The sequence below is a fragment of the Pogoniulus pusillus genome, chromosome 20 (assembly GCF_015220805.1).
Source record: "Pogoniulus pusillus isolate bPogPus1 chromosome 20, bPogPus1.pri, whole genome shotgun sequence".
NCBI lineage: Eukaryota > Metazoa > Chordata > Aves > Piciformes > Lybiidae > Pogoniulus > Pogoniulus pusillus.
In genome coordinates, this window is record NC_087283.1 from 3,321,908 (window position 1) to 3,336,883 (window position 14,976).

Below are 14,976 nucleotides of genomic sequence, written 5' to 3' on the forward strand. Positions count from 1 at the left end.
GCCAACAGTGCCCTGTTAATTACTGTCAAATCTTGCAGGCAAGAATGCTTCAAGCTTGCAGGAAAGCCAAGTTGACACAGGGCAGCAAACTACATAGGCAAGGAATGTAAGCTCTGGTTTCACAGATATTGGCTAATATCAATTAATAATTTTCATGTTTTTAAAGGGGAAGGAGGTAAAATTTCCATCCAGGTTTGTCAGATGATGAGATTTACCAATGGCATGAGAAACAGAACTATTAGATGTGATTCATGTTTTCAGAGACTGGAATAATATGATGTAAAATGAAGCAATTTTACCTTTTACTTTCCCTTTCCCCCCCCCCCCCCCCCCCCCCAAAAAAAAAAAAAAAAAGAAAAAAAGAAAAATTTATATTCCTTATACATCTGGGACAGAGCAGAGTCAACAGAGGTTCACTGCACTGAGCCACATCAGAATCAAGCCAACTTCAGATTTTCAAAGCACAATTATGCTGAAGAATTTTGTAAGAAATCAGCCTTGTCATTAGGCTTCATGGGAGCCTCAGCATCCATCACCGTTGTAAAACTGCCTCTTATCAGGCTGGCTAGGAAAATGATAATGACAATCTTGTTCTAAGCATTTCCTGCTGATGGCTTATTTTCATATTGCTAATATAATTATTTGGCATTTACATAAAACAAGAGTTTAATTTCATAGACTGCTATCTTTGCTTATTTAAGAGAACTCCTCGTGGAGAAACTAAATTTGTCCCTAGAACTGTCAAGTAGGATAAAATGGACTTTTTTTTTCTTTTGGTTTTGCTTTTTTTTCCCCCAGACAGTAATAAGTCAAATCTCTGTTGTGAAATAATAAATGTGTTGGAAGCAACAGCAAGTGAAAATATGAAGTGTGTCATTGGGATACTCTCCCTGACAGTAATGCCAGTGGATTGCTGATCTCTTCCAGCAGTGGCAGCATCACTGGGACAGGAGCATTTTCTCTTCTGATGCCAGCTGCTTTCCAGATTCAGTTCAAGGCTCACCTCTATTCCTCTGGGACAGTGATCATAGAATCCTTGAACACTAGGGGTTGGAAGGGACCTCCAGATATGGAGGACGACTTAGGGCAAATCACACAGCAACCTGTCCAGGTGGGTTTTGAAGGTCTCTGAAGAGGACTGCACAACCTCTCTGGGCAGCCTGCTCCAGAGCTCCAGCACCCTCACAGCAAAAAAAATGTTTTTCTCCTCTTGAGATGGAATTCCCTGTGCTTGAGTTTACATCTCTTGCCCTTCATATTATCACTGGGTAGCACTGAAAAGAGGCTGGCTCCATCCTCCTGACATCCTCCCTTCAGATATTTGTAGGCATTGATAAGGTACCCTCTCAGACCACTGACCCTGTGACTGTCTCTTTTGGTCTGTGGATGTAAAAGGTGAACTTTACTTTCTCTCCCTGACTCTGGATTTCAAATGCTGGACTAATTAGATCCCTCGTTGTTTATTGGTGTAGTTGAGACTGTGTGCCAGGACAGGGAAGTTTATTTTAGCTAGATGCTTGAGAGATGGGGTGCAGGTATTGGCTTGCTTCCTAAGTTGAGGCTGATTATGCTGCTCGTATGTTTGAGCTGTCTGGAGCTATGCCCTAAGCAGGGCAGGAATCTGGGGGCATATGCAAGTGTTCTCTGAGAGCCTGAATTGCAGTGCAGTAAGAATGAATGATTAACTTACAGACATTCCTTTTGTCACCACTCTTTTTGTCTGTACAAAGGCTCATCACATCTTTAGATCCTTGGTACTTTTTAGAAATGGAATTTTCTGCCATTCAGTAAAATCTGGTAAAGTCAGGATCCTAACAGTCATGCATCTGAACACTCAAATACTTCTTTAGTTTGCCCAAGTTACAATTGTGGCTAGAGGTGCTGCTCACATTGGCATGCTCGTGTTGCTTGCACTAACTGGTTAGCAATTTAGCTGGGCAATGAAGCAAAGCAGAGTTCAGGCTGCACTAAGCTCCTCAGCACTCCCTCAGTTCCTCCTACAGGTTTTGCAGTATTTACCAAGTTATGTGTTGCCAATGCTACTCACCTACTAAAAGAAAATCCAATAACTATGATTTATTTATTAGAACATTTTTTTGCTGCAGTTTGCCCAGATTCAGGATGGAGTTCAGAAAGACTGATCATTGGCCCTATCAGGTTGTCAGACATGTATAAGGCATGTAATAATTTAGCTCCATCTTCTTTGTGCCTTCAGCTCCATGGATTTCAGTTTCCATCTTCTAAAGGCTCTAACAGCCACTCTGCAGGGATTTCCCCACTGTCCTTACTCAGTGTGTGACACCAGCCTCCAGGGATTTCCCTACTGTCCTTACTGAGTGTGTAACACCATCCTGCAGGGATTTCCCTAATGTCCTTACTGGGTGTGTGACAGCAGCCTGCAGGGATTTCCCTGCTGTCCTTACTGGATGTGTGACAGCAGCCTGCAGGGATTTCCCTACTGTCCTTACTGGGTGCCTCATTAACACCAAGGCAAAGTGCTATACTTCAAACACTGTTGAAGTGAAAATCGTGAAAACCACACCAAGAGCTACAACAAACCCTGACTCAAACGCTAAAGACAACTAAATGATGATCCATTTAAGTGCCCAAGCTTTCTTTCACCTGAGATAATACTGAGTGGGCTACTCAAGATATGTATTTTCTTCCTGGCCTTCTCTTCACCATGTGCAGCACTGGATTCCTCAGACCATATTCAGGTCAGATCTCAGTTATGGTTTGTGAGTACTACTGTGAGCAGATTCAAGCAGATACAGGTTCTTTTATAATTGGGATAGGCTCAAGCCTTTTAAGCTATACTAAGAAATAGAGATGAAGTATGCATCCATCTGCAGTGTTGTGTCACGTTCCGAGAAGGCTCTTCTAAGCCTTCTCCCTCTTCTCACACTCTGTGCATCACATGCACAGACATGCAACAAATCAGTCCTCTGCAGGACTGCCTGGGACAGGGTATTTCTCCTAGCCTGCAGCCATGCTCTTAGCCAAGTTTTAAATCCCTGAATGAAGAGTTTTAATGGAATTTCCATTCTCCTTGTTCTCCGGGTGCTGCAGTCCTGGAGCTGTTATTTTCCTTTTGATTGACTGCTTTATCAAATTATTGGCATTGAGCTTCATTTGTCAAACAGTAAGTGTACCAGTGGCTAGCTAAGCCCCCCACCCAGGTAGCTGGCAGAGTGCTGAAGCTGCCACAATGGGTAGAAACTCTCCTGAATGATTAGTCCAAGCACTAGATGAAAGCATAGTCAAGATCCTGAAATGCAAACGAGGATTGGACCACAATAAATAATTTCAAGCCACGGAGCACAGTAGTCTCAAGGACAAAGCTGTGTGCTCTGCCTGACAAAGGTAATTACCCATACCGACTGCATTCTTTGGAAATGAAGAAGTATGAGGCAATTTTATCACCTAATGGGAAAGGGCATAAAGCCAGAAAGACTCTTTATAGTTTACCAAGAGTATAAATACAATAATTGAATCATCACCCGGCACACGCTTTACTAAAGTTATCTATAGTGTATATTCCTTTAAAACATACAAGGACACTAATTAAAAAGGAAGAGAGGCATAATTACTCTTCAGAATAAGCCTTCAGCTATACTCTGCTTTTTAATGCCATGAATACCTTTGCCTGTGCTTTCATTTATTTAATTTTATTTAGCCTTTTATTGTAAAAATGACTGTGGGCATTATTAGCAATAATTCTAACATTTTAGGAAGTTACTTTAGTGCATTATACAATTACCTCTAATTTAGGGCTGAGTGAATTTCGGTGAGTTTTAGAAAGAGAAGGAAATAAGCCTTTATAGAGGCTTCAACAGGAGGAGCTCAGGAATATTAACCTTTTTTGCTTGACCCTTTTTTTCTCTGGCTTAGTGGAACTCAAAACTGGATAATCCATCGGTTTTGCACAGAAGCACAGAGTTTTGTAAGGTAGTTTTTAGTGATTTGCACATAAATACAGAGTTCCATGAAGCTCCATAGGTTCTAATGGGCTGCAGAGCATTTGCCATTAGCCAGTGGAGGACTCATAGATGATGTAAAGCTAGTGTGCAGTTCTCAGCTATCAAAGAGCATTCAGACATGTCAACAAACTTGCATAGTAGTGTTTTGCACAGCTCAAGACTAGTGGAAGAGGTGATCCACACAGAATCACAAAATCTGTCAGGGTTGGAAGGGACCACAAGGATCATCTAGTTCCAATCCCCCTGCCATGGGCAGGGACACCCTACCCTCGATCAGGTTGGCCAGAGCCTCATCCAGCCTGGCCTTAAACACCTCCAGGGATGGGACCTCAACCACCTCCCTGGGCAACCCATGCCAGGCTCTCACCACTCTCATGGTGAAGAACTTCCTCTTCACATCCAGTCTGAATCTCCTCACCTCCAGCTTTGCTCCATTCCTCCCAGTCCTGTCACTCCCTGAGAGTCTAAAAAGTCCCTCCCCAGCTTTTTTTGAGGTCCCCTTCAGACACTGGAAGGCCACAAGAAGGTCACCTGAGAGCCTCCTCTTCTCCAAACTGAACAGCCCCAACTCTTTCAGTCTGTCCTCAAAGGAGAGGTGCTTCAGCCCTCTGAGCTTTTATCTGTTATCCACACAGATGACAGCATGGGATTTGCCATATTATGAGGACATATGAATGAGAATGGAGTGTACTTTTGAGTAATTCACTGCAAAATACATATATATATATATAAAGTCAGAGGAGACACAAAGCATAATTATAGCAAGAAAAAGGAGAAAGGTGTTCATGAGCAATGGGTTTAAGTTGCAGCACAAGAGGTCCCACCCCCCCCACAAGGGGAAACTTCTTTACTGTAAAGGTCCCAGAGCACTGGCACAGGCTCCCCAGGGAGGTTGTGGAGTCTCCTTCACTGTAGCCTTTCAAGGCTTGTCTGGATGTGTTCTGAGCTAGATTGTATGCTCCTGCTCTGGCTGGGGGGTTGGACTTGATGATCTCTTTGGGTTCCTTCCAACCCCTGACATCCTGTGACCAGTCTAACATTTATTTCTATTTTTCCCTGGTTCTATGGCATTACAAAGCCAGGTTAGACACCTTAGTTCTAGATATACAAATACACTTCACAAAAAATATGCTAGCACTGAGAATGTCATTCAAAGCTTCAACCACAAAAGAATCACAGTCACAGAATACTAGGTTGGAAGGAACCTCATTGATCATCTAACCTTTAACAACAAAGGTTGAGATACTAGGTGCTGTTTTAGAAGGGAAAGAAGAAATAGAAGGGCCATTAGTGAAAATATACTTGATTAATTTGTGTGAAGTAGGTTTGCTAATTTCTTAGAGAAGTCTGGAGGCATGGTTAAACCCATGGTGTACATCTTCTATTAGCAAAATGAGTGCATTGTTAAAGTGAGCAGCCAGCAGTTGGCCATCTGCACTTTGAACAGTTGAGTTAGAATTTCTGAAGGAAATGTGATTAATCTTTGAATTACTGTGCAGTAGTCATTTAGTTTGATAAACAGAATTCATCTGCTTCTAAGTGGAACGTAGCTATTGAAAATCTCCACTGCTTTTTTTCGGCAAGGCTGAAGCATGAGAGTAGATCAGAGTGTAGAGGTTCGTAGCTGAGTATGGTTTCAGTCAATCTTCCCTAAGCACATTTCTTTCTAGAATAAATACTACTCAGAGCAGCATGCTTTGAGCTTCTAGTAAAGTTGCTGGATAGCAAAGGACAACAGCATCTTCTGGCTGAAAAATAGAGAAGGCTTTTTAAAGCTACAAGGAAGTCTTTTTGCTTACTGCTGCATGTGTGCAAGTAAGCATGTGTTGATACTAAACTCCTAGAAGCTGATTAAAATCCAGCATATCCAGATACTGTGGCATAACCCAAGCACCAGAACAGACTAGGGTTTGTCCTGCTGGAAAGCTGGGATTGAGCTGGGATTGTTCAGCTTGGAAAAGGGGAGGCTTAGGGGAGACATTATTGCTCTCTACAACTACCTGAAAGGAGGTTGTAGCCAGGTGGAGGTTGGTCTCTTCTCCCAGGTACCCAGTGACAGAACGAGGGGACCCAGTCTCAAACTGTGCCAGAGCAGGTTTAGGCTGGATGTTAGGAAGAAATTCTTCATGGAAAGAGTGATTGGCATTGGAATGGGCTGCCTGTAGAGATGGTGGAGTCACCATCCCTGGAAGTGTTTAAGAGGGGGCTAATTGAGGCACTTAGTGCTATGCTTTAGTTAATTAGAAGGGTTAGGTGATAGGTTGGACTCAATGATCTTAGAGGTCTTTTCCTCGATGATCTTAGAGGTCTTTTCCAACTTGGTTGCTTCTGTGATTCTATGAAAGCAGCTTCATGGAGAAAGACCTTGGAGTTCTGGCAGACATCAAGTTCTCTATGGGATAGCAACATGCCCTTGTGGCCAAGAGGGCAAACAGTATCTGAAAGTGCATTAAGAAAAGTATGGTCTAGGGAGGTTCTCCTCCCCCTTTATTCTGCCGTGGTGAGACCACACCTGCAATGTTGCATCCAATTTTGGGCTCCCCAGATCAACAGACAGGGATCTGTTTGACACAGCCCAACAGAGAGATAGTAGGGTGATTGGGAGACTTGAACATCCCTGCTATGATGAAAGACTGAGCTACCTGGGGCTGTTTATGTCTGGGACATCTTATTAATGACTATCAATAACTGAGGGGTGGGTATTGAGATGAAGGTGCCAGGCTCTTTGTGGTGGTGCACAGTGATAGGACAAGGAGCAACAGGTATAAGCTAGAACACAGAAGGTTCCACCTCAACATAAAGTGACACTTCTTTATGGTGAGGGAGACAGAGCACTAGAACAGGCTGCCCAGAGAGGTTGTGGCATCTCCTTCTCTGAAGACTTTGAAAACTCACCTGGATTCTTTCCTGTGTGACCTGCCCTAGGTCTGGCAGTGGAGTTGGGCTCAGTGATCTCTGGAAGTGCCTTCCAACCACTAACATTCTGTGATTGAATTACATTTTTAAGAAAATCAGTCCCAGAAAGAAATTTGAGCTCTAAATATAACAACAGCAAAATACTTCTATAATAAATTCTTCTTTAATAAAAGTTGTAATTAAAGCATTTTGCTGGTTTGTTTATCAGTAAGGGAAGGATTTCATCTGAGCTATAATTTTGCTTCAATCACAAAATCATTTAAAAGAAACTAAATTAAAAAGAAGAGAAGAAGTCAAAATACTCCAGACATGTTGTCCTCAATCAGTCTGCTTATTGTTATTATTATTGCTGCTAGTCATTATAAAATTTCATAGCTAATTATAATTGACAATAAGACCTTGCATATCTAAGTTAATATTTTATAACAGTTTAATATGCATGATGGATTAGCATATTAACAATATAATTGCTCTAAAGTGTGGGCCAGATTCCTGACTGGTTTATGCTGGCACAACTCCCTTGATTAAGCTGGAGTTGAGCAACCCAGCAGCGAATCATTCCCTGGTACCTTTGTTGTAGCTTAAAACTTTACTCCTTTTTTGAATCGGTTTTCTTCCTTGCCTGTTCAATGCCTTATTTGTTGAGGCAAATTCTTTTCAGTCACTTAATGGCACCATATTATTCCCTGGATTATTTTTTTTTCCTCTCATTGTTAAATTTAGCAGTGAAAAGCTGTTAGTTCTGCACACAGATTAAGGCATTTCTCTACCTTAGAATATCTGAATTTGTGATTGGGTTCGTGGTGCTGTGATCCTCAAGAAGTTAAGATGTAGTAGCATTTCCTCACAGTGCTGTTGTTGCTAGTTTGTATAGCAAAGTTGTGGCTCCCTATGGGTTTCTGTGGTTCTTTGGGTTTGTTTTTTTTTTCCCCTTTTTATTTGTAGCTCTCACAAGGAAGTGGGAAAATCTTTTTTCAGCATCTTCTTCACAGAAAGAGTGATTTGCCATTGGAATGGGCTGCCCAGGGAGGTGGTGGAGTCACCATCCCTGGAGGTGTTGAAGCCAAGCCTGGCTGGGGCACTTAGTGCCATGGTCTGGTTGATTGGCCAGGGCTGGGTGCTAGGTTGGACTGGATGAGCTTGGAGGTCTCTTCCAACCTGCTTGATTCTGTGATTCAGTAGACTGACTTCTGCTATGGTTGCAGGTGCTTCTAGAGCCCGCAAGTGCTTCTTTGCTCTTATCTTTGAAGTTAGATAAATATTTGTTTTTTAAAAAAATATTAATTTGCTAATTTGCATTGATTTGGGCAAAATCTGTGGAACTTCAGCCAGTCCTGATTTGCCTCTCTTTCGAGTTGTTGCTAATAGTTGCCAAAACTTAAAGCATATTTGTAAGTTTCACACTCTCAGCAGTTCACCACTGCAATACCTGACAGAGTTATTTATTGCAAGTGACATAACTGCAATCTGCAGCCTGACTTGCATCCTCGTTAGAGACAACTAAGGCTCAATCATGCAGTTCTCCATCAAAAATACAGATTGTTTTCCACCAGCATTTGTTTCAGTTTGGTCTCTGGATAGATGTGTGGGTGGAAGATGTTGGCAGTGTTCTTTGCCTTTTCTTTCCTTTTTTTTTTCCCTTCCCCTGAAGGATTTACTTAGGATCTGTGAATAAAGCAGAATTGTTTTCATTGTCATAAGCTTGACATGACTCCAGCAGCTTCCAATACAACCTGCTCAAGCAGCTATACTAATAATTTATTTTGAATTATGTATTTGTTTACTCATATTGATGTGTCACATATATCTTGATTATGTGTCACTATGAATATAAAGCTCACTCTGGTCAAAATTAGATATGCAGAAGAATAGTCTCTAAGGACATGCTGTTTGAATCCAGAGCTTCTGACTAGAGACAAGTACCCATAATTGCTACTCAAATATTGAAAAGATGCTACAGTTTCTGATTAGGATGCCCCTTCTAACTCTTTTCAAGCCTCATCCCATCCCTTTGTTCCCTCTAGTTTAATATTCTCCCTTCTCTCTGCTAGTGCATCTCCCATGCAGTCTGATCACTCTCTTATGCAGTATGTAGGTTAGATGTAATGAGCATTCCTGTTACCTACTACATCGAGTATCTACTGTATCTTCCAGCATTTGCTTTTTGAAGTCCACAAAATGAATAGGAAGTGGTGACACTAAGGTGGGTTTTTCAGAACACAGACATTGTGATTAAAGGGAGACTGCCAGTCCAAGTGATTTATAGTAACTAGAAACCCTTGAGTTTCTGGGTTATTTGGGTTTGGGGAGGGTGGCACAAGGGGCGGGGGCTGCCTACGCTTGCCATTCCTCTCCAGCTCTAAGGCGGATAGGAATTAGTTTTAGCATCCTCTGCTCCCTGAAGGACAAAACTGCAGCTTGCTTGCCGTGGCCCTTGGTTCTCAATCACACTGCAGCAGCAGATATCTTTCCTTCTCTTATTGTGCATGGCTAAATTTAAGCAGAGCAGTGCCTTTTGATTTTCCCTTATAACTGGGGCTATGGGCCAGGAAACTCTCTGCACAGCTGTAAACTACATCTGAGGGGACGGTTTGCTTTCCCAATCTGGTTCTGCCTTTCCAAGCCCTTTTGATCTATCTGTGCATTCAGACAAGACAATATCATGTGTATACTCCAAACAAAATATGGTAACTCTGCAAAAAAATACAACTATTTCCTGTTTTGCCAATGCATCTTTCAATTGACAGAGGATCAGAGGTAATTACAGAGTAACTCTTTCTTAGGCTGCTGGATGACTGTACACCTTAATAGTATGAAAGATAACAAAGAGGTTGCATTGCAATGTCAAATAATAGCCTGCCCTCAGATAAGCAAAATGAGGGCTAGCTGATTCCATCAATGTGTATAGTCTCTCAATGAAAGAATGAACTTTAAAACGACCTCATTGCTGTCTACAGCTACCTGAAGGGAGGTTGTAGCCAGGTGGGGTTGGTCTCTTCTCCCAGACAACCAGCAACAGAACAAGGGGACACAGTCTCGAGCTGTGCCGGGGGAAGTACAGGCTGGATGTTAGGAAGAAGTTCTTCACAGAGAGAGTGATTGGCATTGGAATGGGCTGCCCAGGGAGGTGCTGGAGTCACCATCCCTGGAGGTGTTCAAGCAAAGCCTGCATGAGGCACTTAGTGCCATGGTCTAGTTGATTGGCTAGGGCTGGGTGCTAGGTTGGACTGGCTGATCTTGGAGGTCTCTTCCAACCTGGTTGATGCTATGATTCTATGATTCTATGGTTATCAAGTTTTATGCATCACTTTTAATTCTTTGAAGTTAGAAATCATGCAGCTTAAGTCTCTGCTTTGATTTAAACTGTATTTACATTTAAAACCTTAAATTCATTTAAATGTAGGAAATAGATAATGCTAAGGGCAAGGACTAGATTAAACTTCCAGAACAGAAGGTAACTGACTAACTTCTGCAGAAGCTGGATCAGGCCTCGAAGTGAAAGAGGAAAGTGCAAACCAACACAGTGCAGGGTTAGGTGCAAAGTCCCTGATTGCCACTGATTTGGTTGGACTCTATGACCTTAAGAGTCTTTTCCAACTGAAATGATTCTGTGATTACAACCAACCTCTGGTATTTTTGCAGACATGTCTTACTTGTCTGCATATTTTAGGTGATTGATTCAAAATTCATAGAGCTCTGGGGCTGTGTTAAACAATTTGTGTGTCTTGCACTAGCGCAGAAACGAAGAACAGCCCACGGACAATGGGAGTGAGTAAAAACTCTCTGAGCACGGCCTGAAGAATATGGTGTGATTCAGTGAACATTTTCTGGCATGGCTTGTGTATCTGTCACAGAAATTTTACCTCCTTTCTTTTGGCATTATCAACAAGCTGGAAGTATAATCTGTCCTTTAGTCCCCAATGATAGATCTTATGTCTTGATTCTATGATTAAAGGTAGGTATGTGGCCTGTTTAGCCACCTGTTTACAGATGGAGTTGCTGAACTTTGGAAACCTCTTAACTACAAATTCAGCTTTGAAGTCAAGGACTTGCAAATGCAGGCTGTTCTCAGTGTCCCCTCCTCCTTGTCCTCCTTTCCAGGGTACGCAGTCGAAATACCCTCCTCACACTCCACCTGGTTAGCGGGTATGTATGGTTCTTCTGCATTTGTCCATGCCTGTGGAAGCATGCATTGTGCATTTTCATGGCAATCAGAGGTAGAAAAGTGGACAAAAATGGAAGGAGGTGGAAGAAGTTGAGCAAGTCCTTGGTTAATCTTGTGGTGGTCTATCAATGAGGGAACAGGGGGAAAAAAATGTAACATAGCTTTGCTCATTTTTCTTCTGGAGACCATAAGAAAATGAACTGAGTGATCTACTGGAAGAAGACAGAACTTTTCCAACTCCATTATTACTCTTCTCCCAAAGAATGACTTAAGGAACAAACCCAAGAAATATGGTTCACATCTTTTTCTCTCTGCCTCCCTCCCACGCTCGTGTACACACAGAGGCTCGCCGCAATCTGTACTCCTCTAATATGTTCCAATATGCTGAAATAAATATAAATGGAACATTAATTTGGAAGCAGTGTTTGTTTCTTGTCTTAGCAATTTGTACAGAAGCCTTTCTGCTATGCACTGATATGTTTATATTATTTTACAGATATTTCACAACTCTCAGTATTTTCTCATCCTTTAAAACTACAACAACTTCAGGGGGAGATCTAAATTTCACGGTGACCAATCCTGTTTGTTTTCCTTTGTTTGTTTGCTTGATTTTTATCCTAATTCAGCAGTAGCTTATGTTCTGTTCTTCTTAACAGAAATGTTGTCTATGACTGTCTTTGACAATTTCAGAGTCAGTTTCAGGCACTCATCTCTGTTGAATCAGATCATTACACAACGCTTAGACAACTGAACACGGTGTTCGCTGCAGGATGTGATTTGTATAGTTAAACTTCAACATAAATACAATTTCAGTTTCACAATAGCATCTCTGTTCCTCAGGATACTTAATTTAAGATTTGTCTGGTTTATATGAGAAAAAAAAAGTTATAAACTGTGGTATTATATAGAAAGAAATAAAACAATAACATAAACCCTAACAGGAGAAATAAACTTGTCCTGCATGTAGATTATCTTGGTAAAGTCATCAGATAAAACTTTGATAAAGCCATGGGGGATGGATCTCTTAAAATACAATTTAATAAGTTTGAAATATAAGGGATGTCAAACAAGTGCTGTTGTTTTTATTAAGCCAGTGATTCAAATATTGTTTTGACTTCTCTGTTAGAATTAGCATTTCCTCTACTTCTGCTTTGGAAAGATTGCTTCAGTAGAAATTCCACTAAATCAGAGAAGCATGGAAGAGACTTTTCAAAGCCCTATGGTGGTAATAATAATAGCAATAATTAAACTACTAATAATGTGCTTTTTTCTAAGAGCCTGCTTTCAATTCAGGTGCTTAGTTTTAGTTAAAATGCAAGGTAAATTACGACTTAGTGGAACACTGGAGGAGGTTGCCCAGAGAGGTAGTTGAGGCCCCTGGAGATATTCAAGGTGAGACTCGACAGGACTCTGGGCAACCTGATCTAGTTGAGGATGCCCCTGCTGTCTGCAGTGGGGTTGGACTGGATGACTCCTGGAGATCTCTTCTATGATTCTATGATTTTTAAAGAGAACCTTGAAGAGATTTGAGATTATTTAAGCAACTAAAGGTAAAGTGGATTCAGTTGGACCTCTTCATTTTGTGCAGCAGATCATTTTCTCTCTTAAGGACCATTGCTCACTTGTATGTGTATCTCTCAAGGACAGACACTGTTTAAGCGTACATGGAAGCTACAGAGCTGCATTTTCTTCTGCTAGACATGGCACAAGCCAAAAAATTCGATTTATTATCTCTGGTTATTCCTAGTACTACACAGTAACAAAGTTACCAAAGCTTAGTGCTTTGCATTGTGAACCACCAGTGATGCACACACACCTCAAACCTGCTGGGTTTTTCCAGGAAGGAAGAAATGTGTTGATTACAAAATGAACTAGAATGGACCTGGAGTCTCCAAAAGTTCAAGTTTGGAACAGGTTAATAATAGGCTTTTTTTTCTAATTTTCATTTGATTCTCTCATTTTTGCATCAAACTCTGCAGCCTTTTGTAATCCTAAATTTCAGTGGGTGTGTGTTTACTCCAAGATAAGTACCAGCAAAGTATTTCAGGCATTTAATATCCCAGTGGAATCTGGAAACTGGGGGGGGGGGGGGGGGGGGATAAAAAGCACAAGAGCTTTTTAGTGTCTTATATTTTTTTTGTAAGCCTTTCAGTATTTATTGCTGAACTCTGCAGGACTTTCTTCATTTCAAGGAACTTATTTATTTAATGTCACTTGTAAGTTCGACTAGTTATTTTCACATTGAGTCATCCTTTCCCTAGATCTGTCCAGCTGTTCCTTTCTTCTTGTGTGTGCTGTGCTCATCTACAGCAGGCTGCTGAATCTTGGAACTGTGGGAAGCAATTGAGACTGAAGTAGAGACATGAAAGAGCTGTGCTTCTAGGAAATGATGAACACAATTTGCATGTTTCTTATAGCTACCTGCTGTGCTGTGGTGTCCACAGATGACCAATTCAATGTGTTTGAAATGAAAAACTGTCATCTTTTGCAACTCTGAAAAGAGTTTGGTATGCTAGGCTAGTGGAAACATCCTCAAGAATTTCTCATCTTATACCTCAGTGTGTTACATTTTTCAGACCAAGCCATTCCTTCTCAAGTAACAGTCCTAATGAACTACTTGTATCACAAGATTCATGGAAGGGGCTTTTTCAGATGTGCATCAAAACAAATAGAAGTGATGAGGCTTTTACAGACTTGTTCAGTTCCTCAGACAGGAACTTCACACTCTTTTATAATTTTGCATAACTATGGAGCTCAAGCTGTTGGTTTTAACTACCTGTCTGGTGTAAGACTCCCTTAATTCTAGTGATTGTGTCATAGAATCAACCAGGTTGGAAGAGACCTCCAAGGTCAGCCAGTCCAACCTAGCACCCAGCCCTGGCCAATCAACCAGACCATGGCACTAAGTGCCCCAGCCAGGCTTGGCTTCAACACCTCCAGGGACGGTGCCTCCACCACCTCCCTGGGCAGCCCATTCCAATGCCAATCACTCTCTTTGGCAAGAACTTCCTCCTAACATCCAGCCGATACTACCCCTGGCACAACTTGAGACTGTGTCCCCTTGTTCTGTTGCTGGGTGCCTGAGAAAAGAGACCAACCCCACCTGGCTACAGCCTCCCTTCAGGTAGCTGTAGACAACAATGAGGTCTGCCCTGAGCCTCCTATTTTTCAGGCTGCACATCCTCAGCTCCCTCAGCCTCTCCTCACAGGGCTGTGCTCCAGGCCCCTCACCAGCTTCTTCATCCTTCTATGGACATGTTTCAGCACCTCAACATCTCTCTTGAATTGAGGGGCCCAGAGCTGGACACAGTACTCAAGGTGTGGCCTGAGCAGTGCTGAGTACAGGGGAAGAATAACCTCCCTTGTCCTGCTGGCCACACTGTTCCTGATGCAGGCCAGAATGCCATTGGATCTCCTGCCCACCTGGGCACACTGCTGCCTCATCTTCAGCTACTATCTACCAGCACCCCCGGATCCCTTTCTTCCTGGCTGCTCTCAGCCGCTCTGTCCCCAGCCTGTAGCACTGCCTGGGGTTGTGTTATTCATTGGTGAAAAAGACCCACAACACCCAGTACAAAAACCCCAGAGCACTCAGTAATTACAGCTTAGGGGTGCCACTAGTTTAGGAAGAATTGACTCTCCATTTATGGTCTCCATTCCTGAACATTGAATGCTAACCAGGCTGAAGGCCATCTGCACAGGGCACACTGTGAGTGTAACAGTTTGTGCACTTTATGCATCAGAGTGGGTCCACTTTCTACTTTCAGTTCAAGGATATTGGACAAAGAGATTTGAACTGGAGAGGGACATCCCCTGCATACATGTTTTACCATTGAGAGCTTTGCAGGCATTAAAAGTATGAATACTTGCAGATCCAAATACGTTATCTTCACAGTATTTTCATCCACAAGTGAA

The 14,976-nt window shown here is 42.0% G+C and overlaps 1 protein-coding gene across 3 annotated transcripts in view; it reads left to right on the forward strand.

The window, feature by feature from the left end:
• The window catches only part of CDH8 (cadherin 8), a 169,721-nt gene that overhangs the window by 111,074 nt on the left and 43,671 nt on the right, over positions 1 to 14,976 (forward strand). For 2 of the 3 annotated variants that reach the window (XM_064159940.1, XM_064159942.1), the window contains exon 8: positions 10,998 to 11,042. The exons of the other annotated variant lie outside the window; for it this stretch is intronic. In XM_064159940.1, the coding sequence (XP_064016010.1) occupies positions 10,998 to 11,042 (45 nt within the window). The remainder of the gene's footprint in view (positions 1 to 10,997; positions 11,043 to 14,976) is intronic. 3 annotated transcript variants of the gene reach the window in all.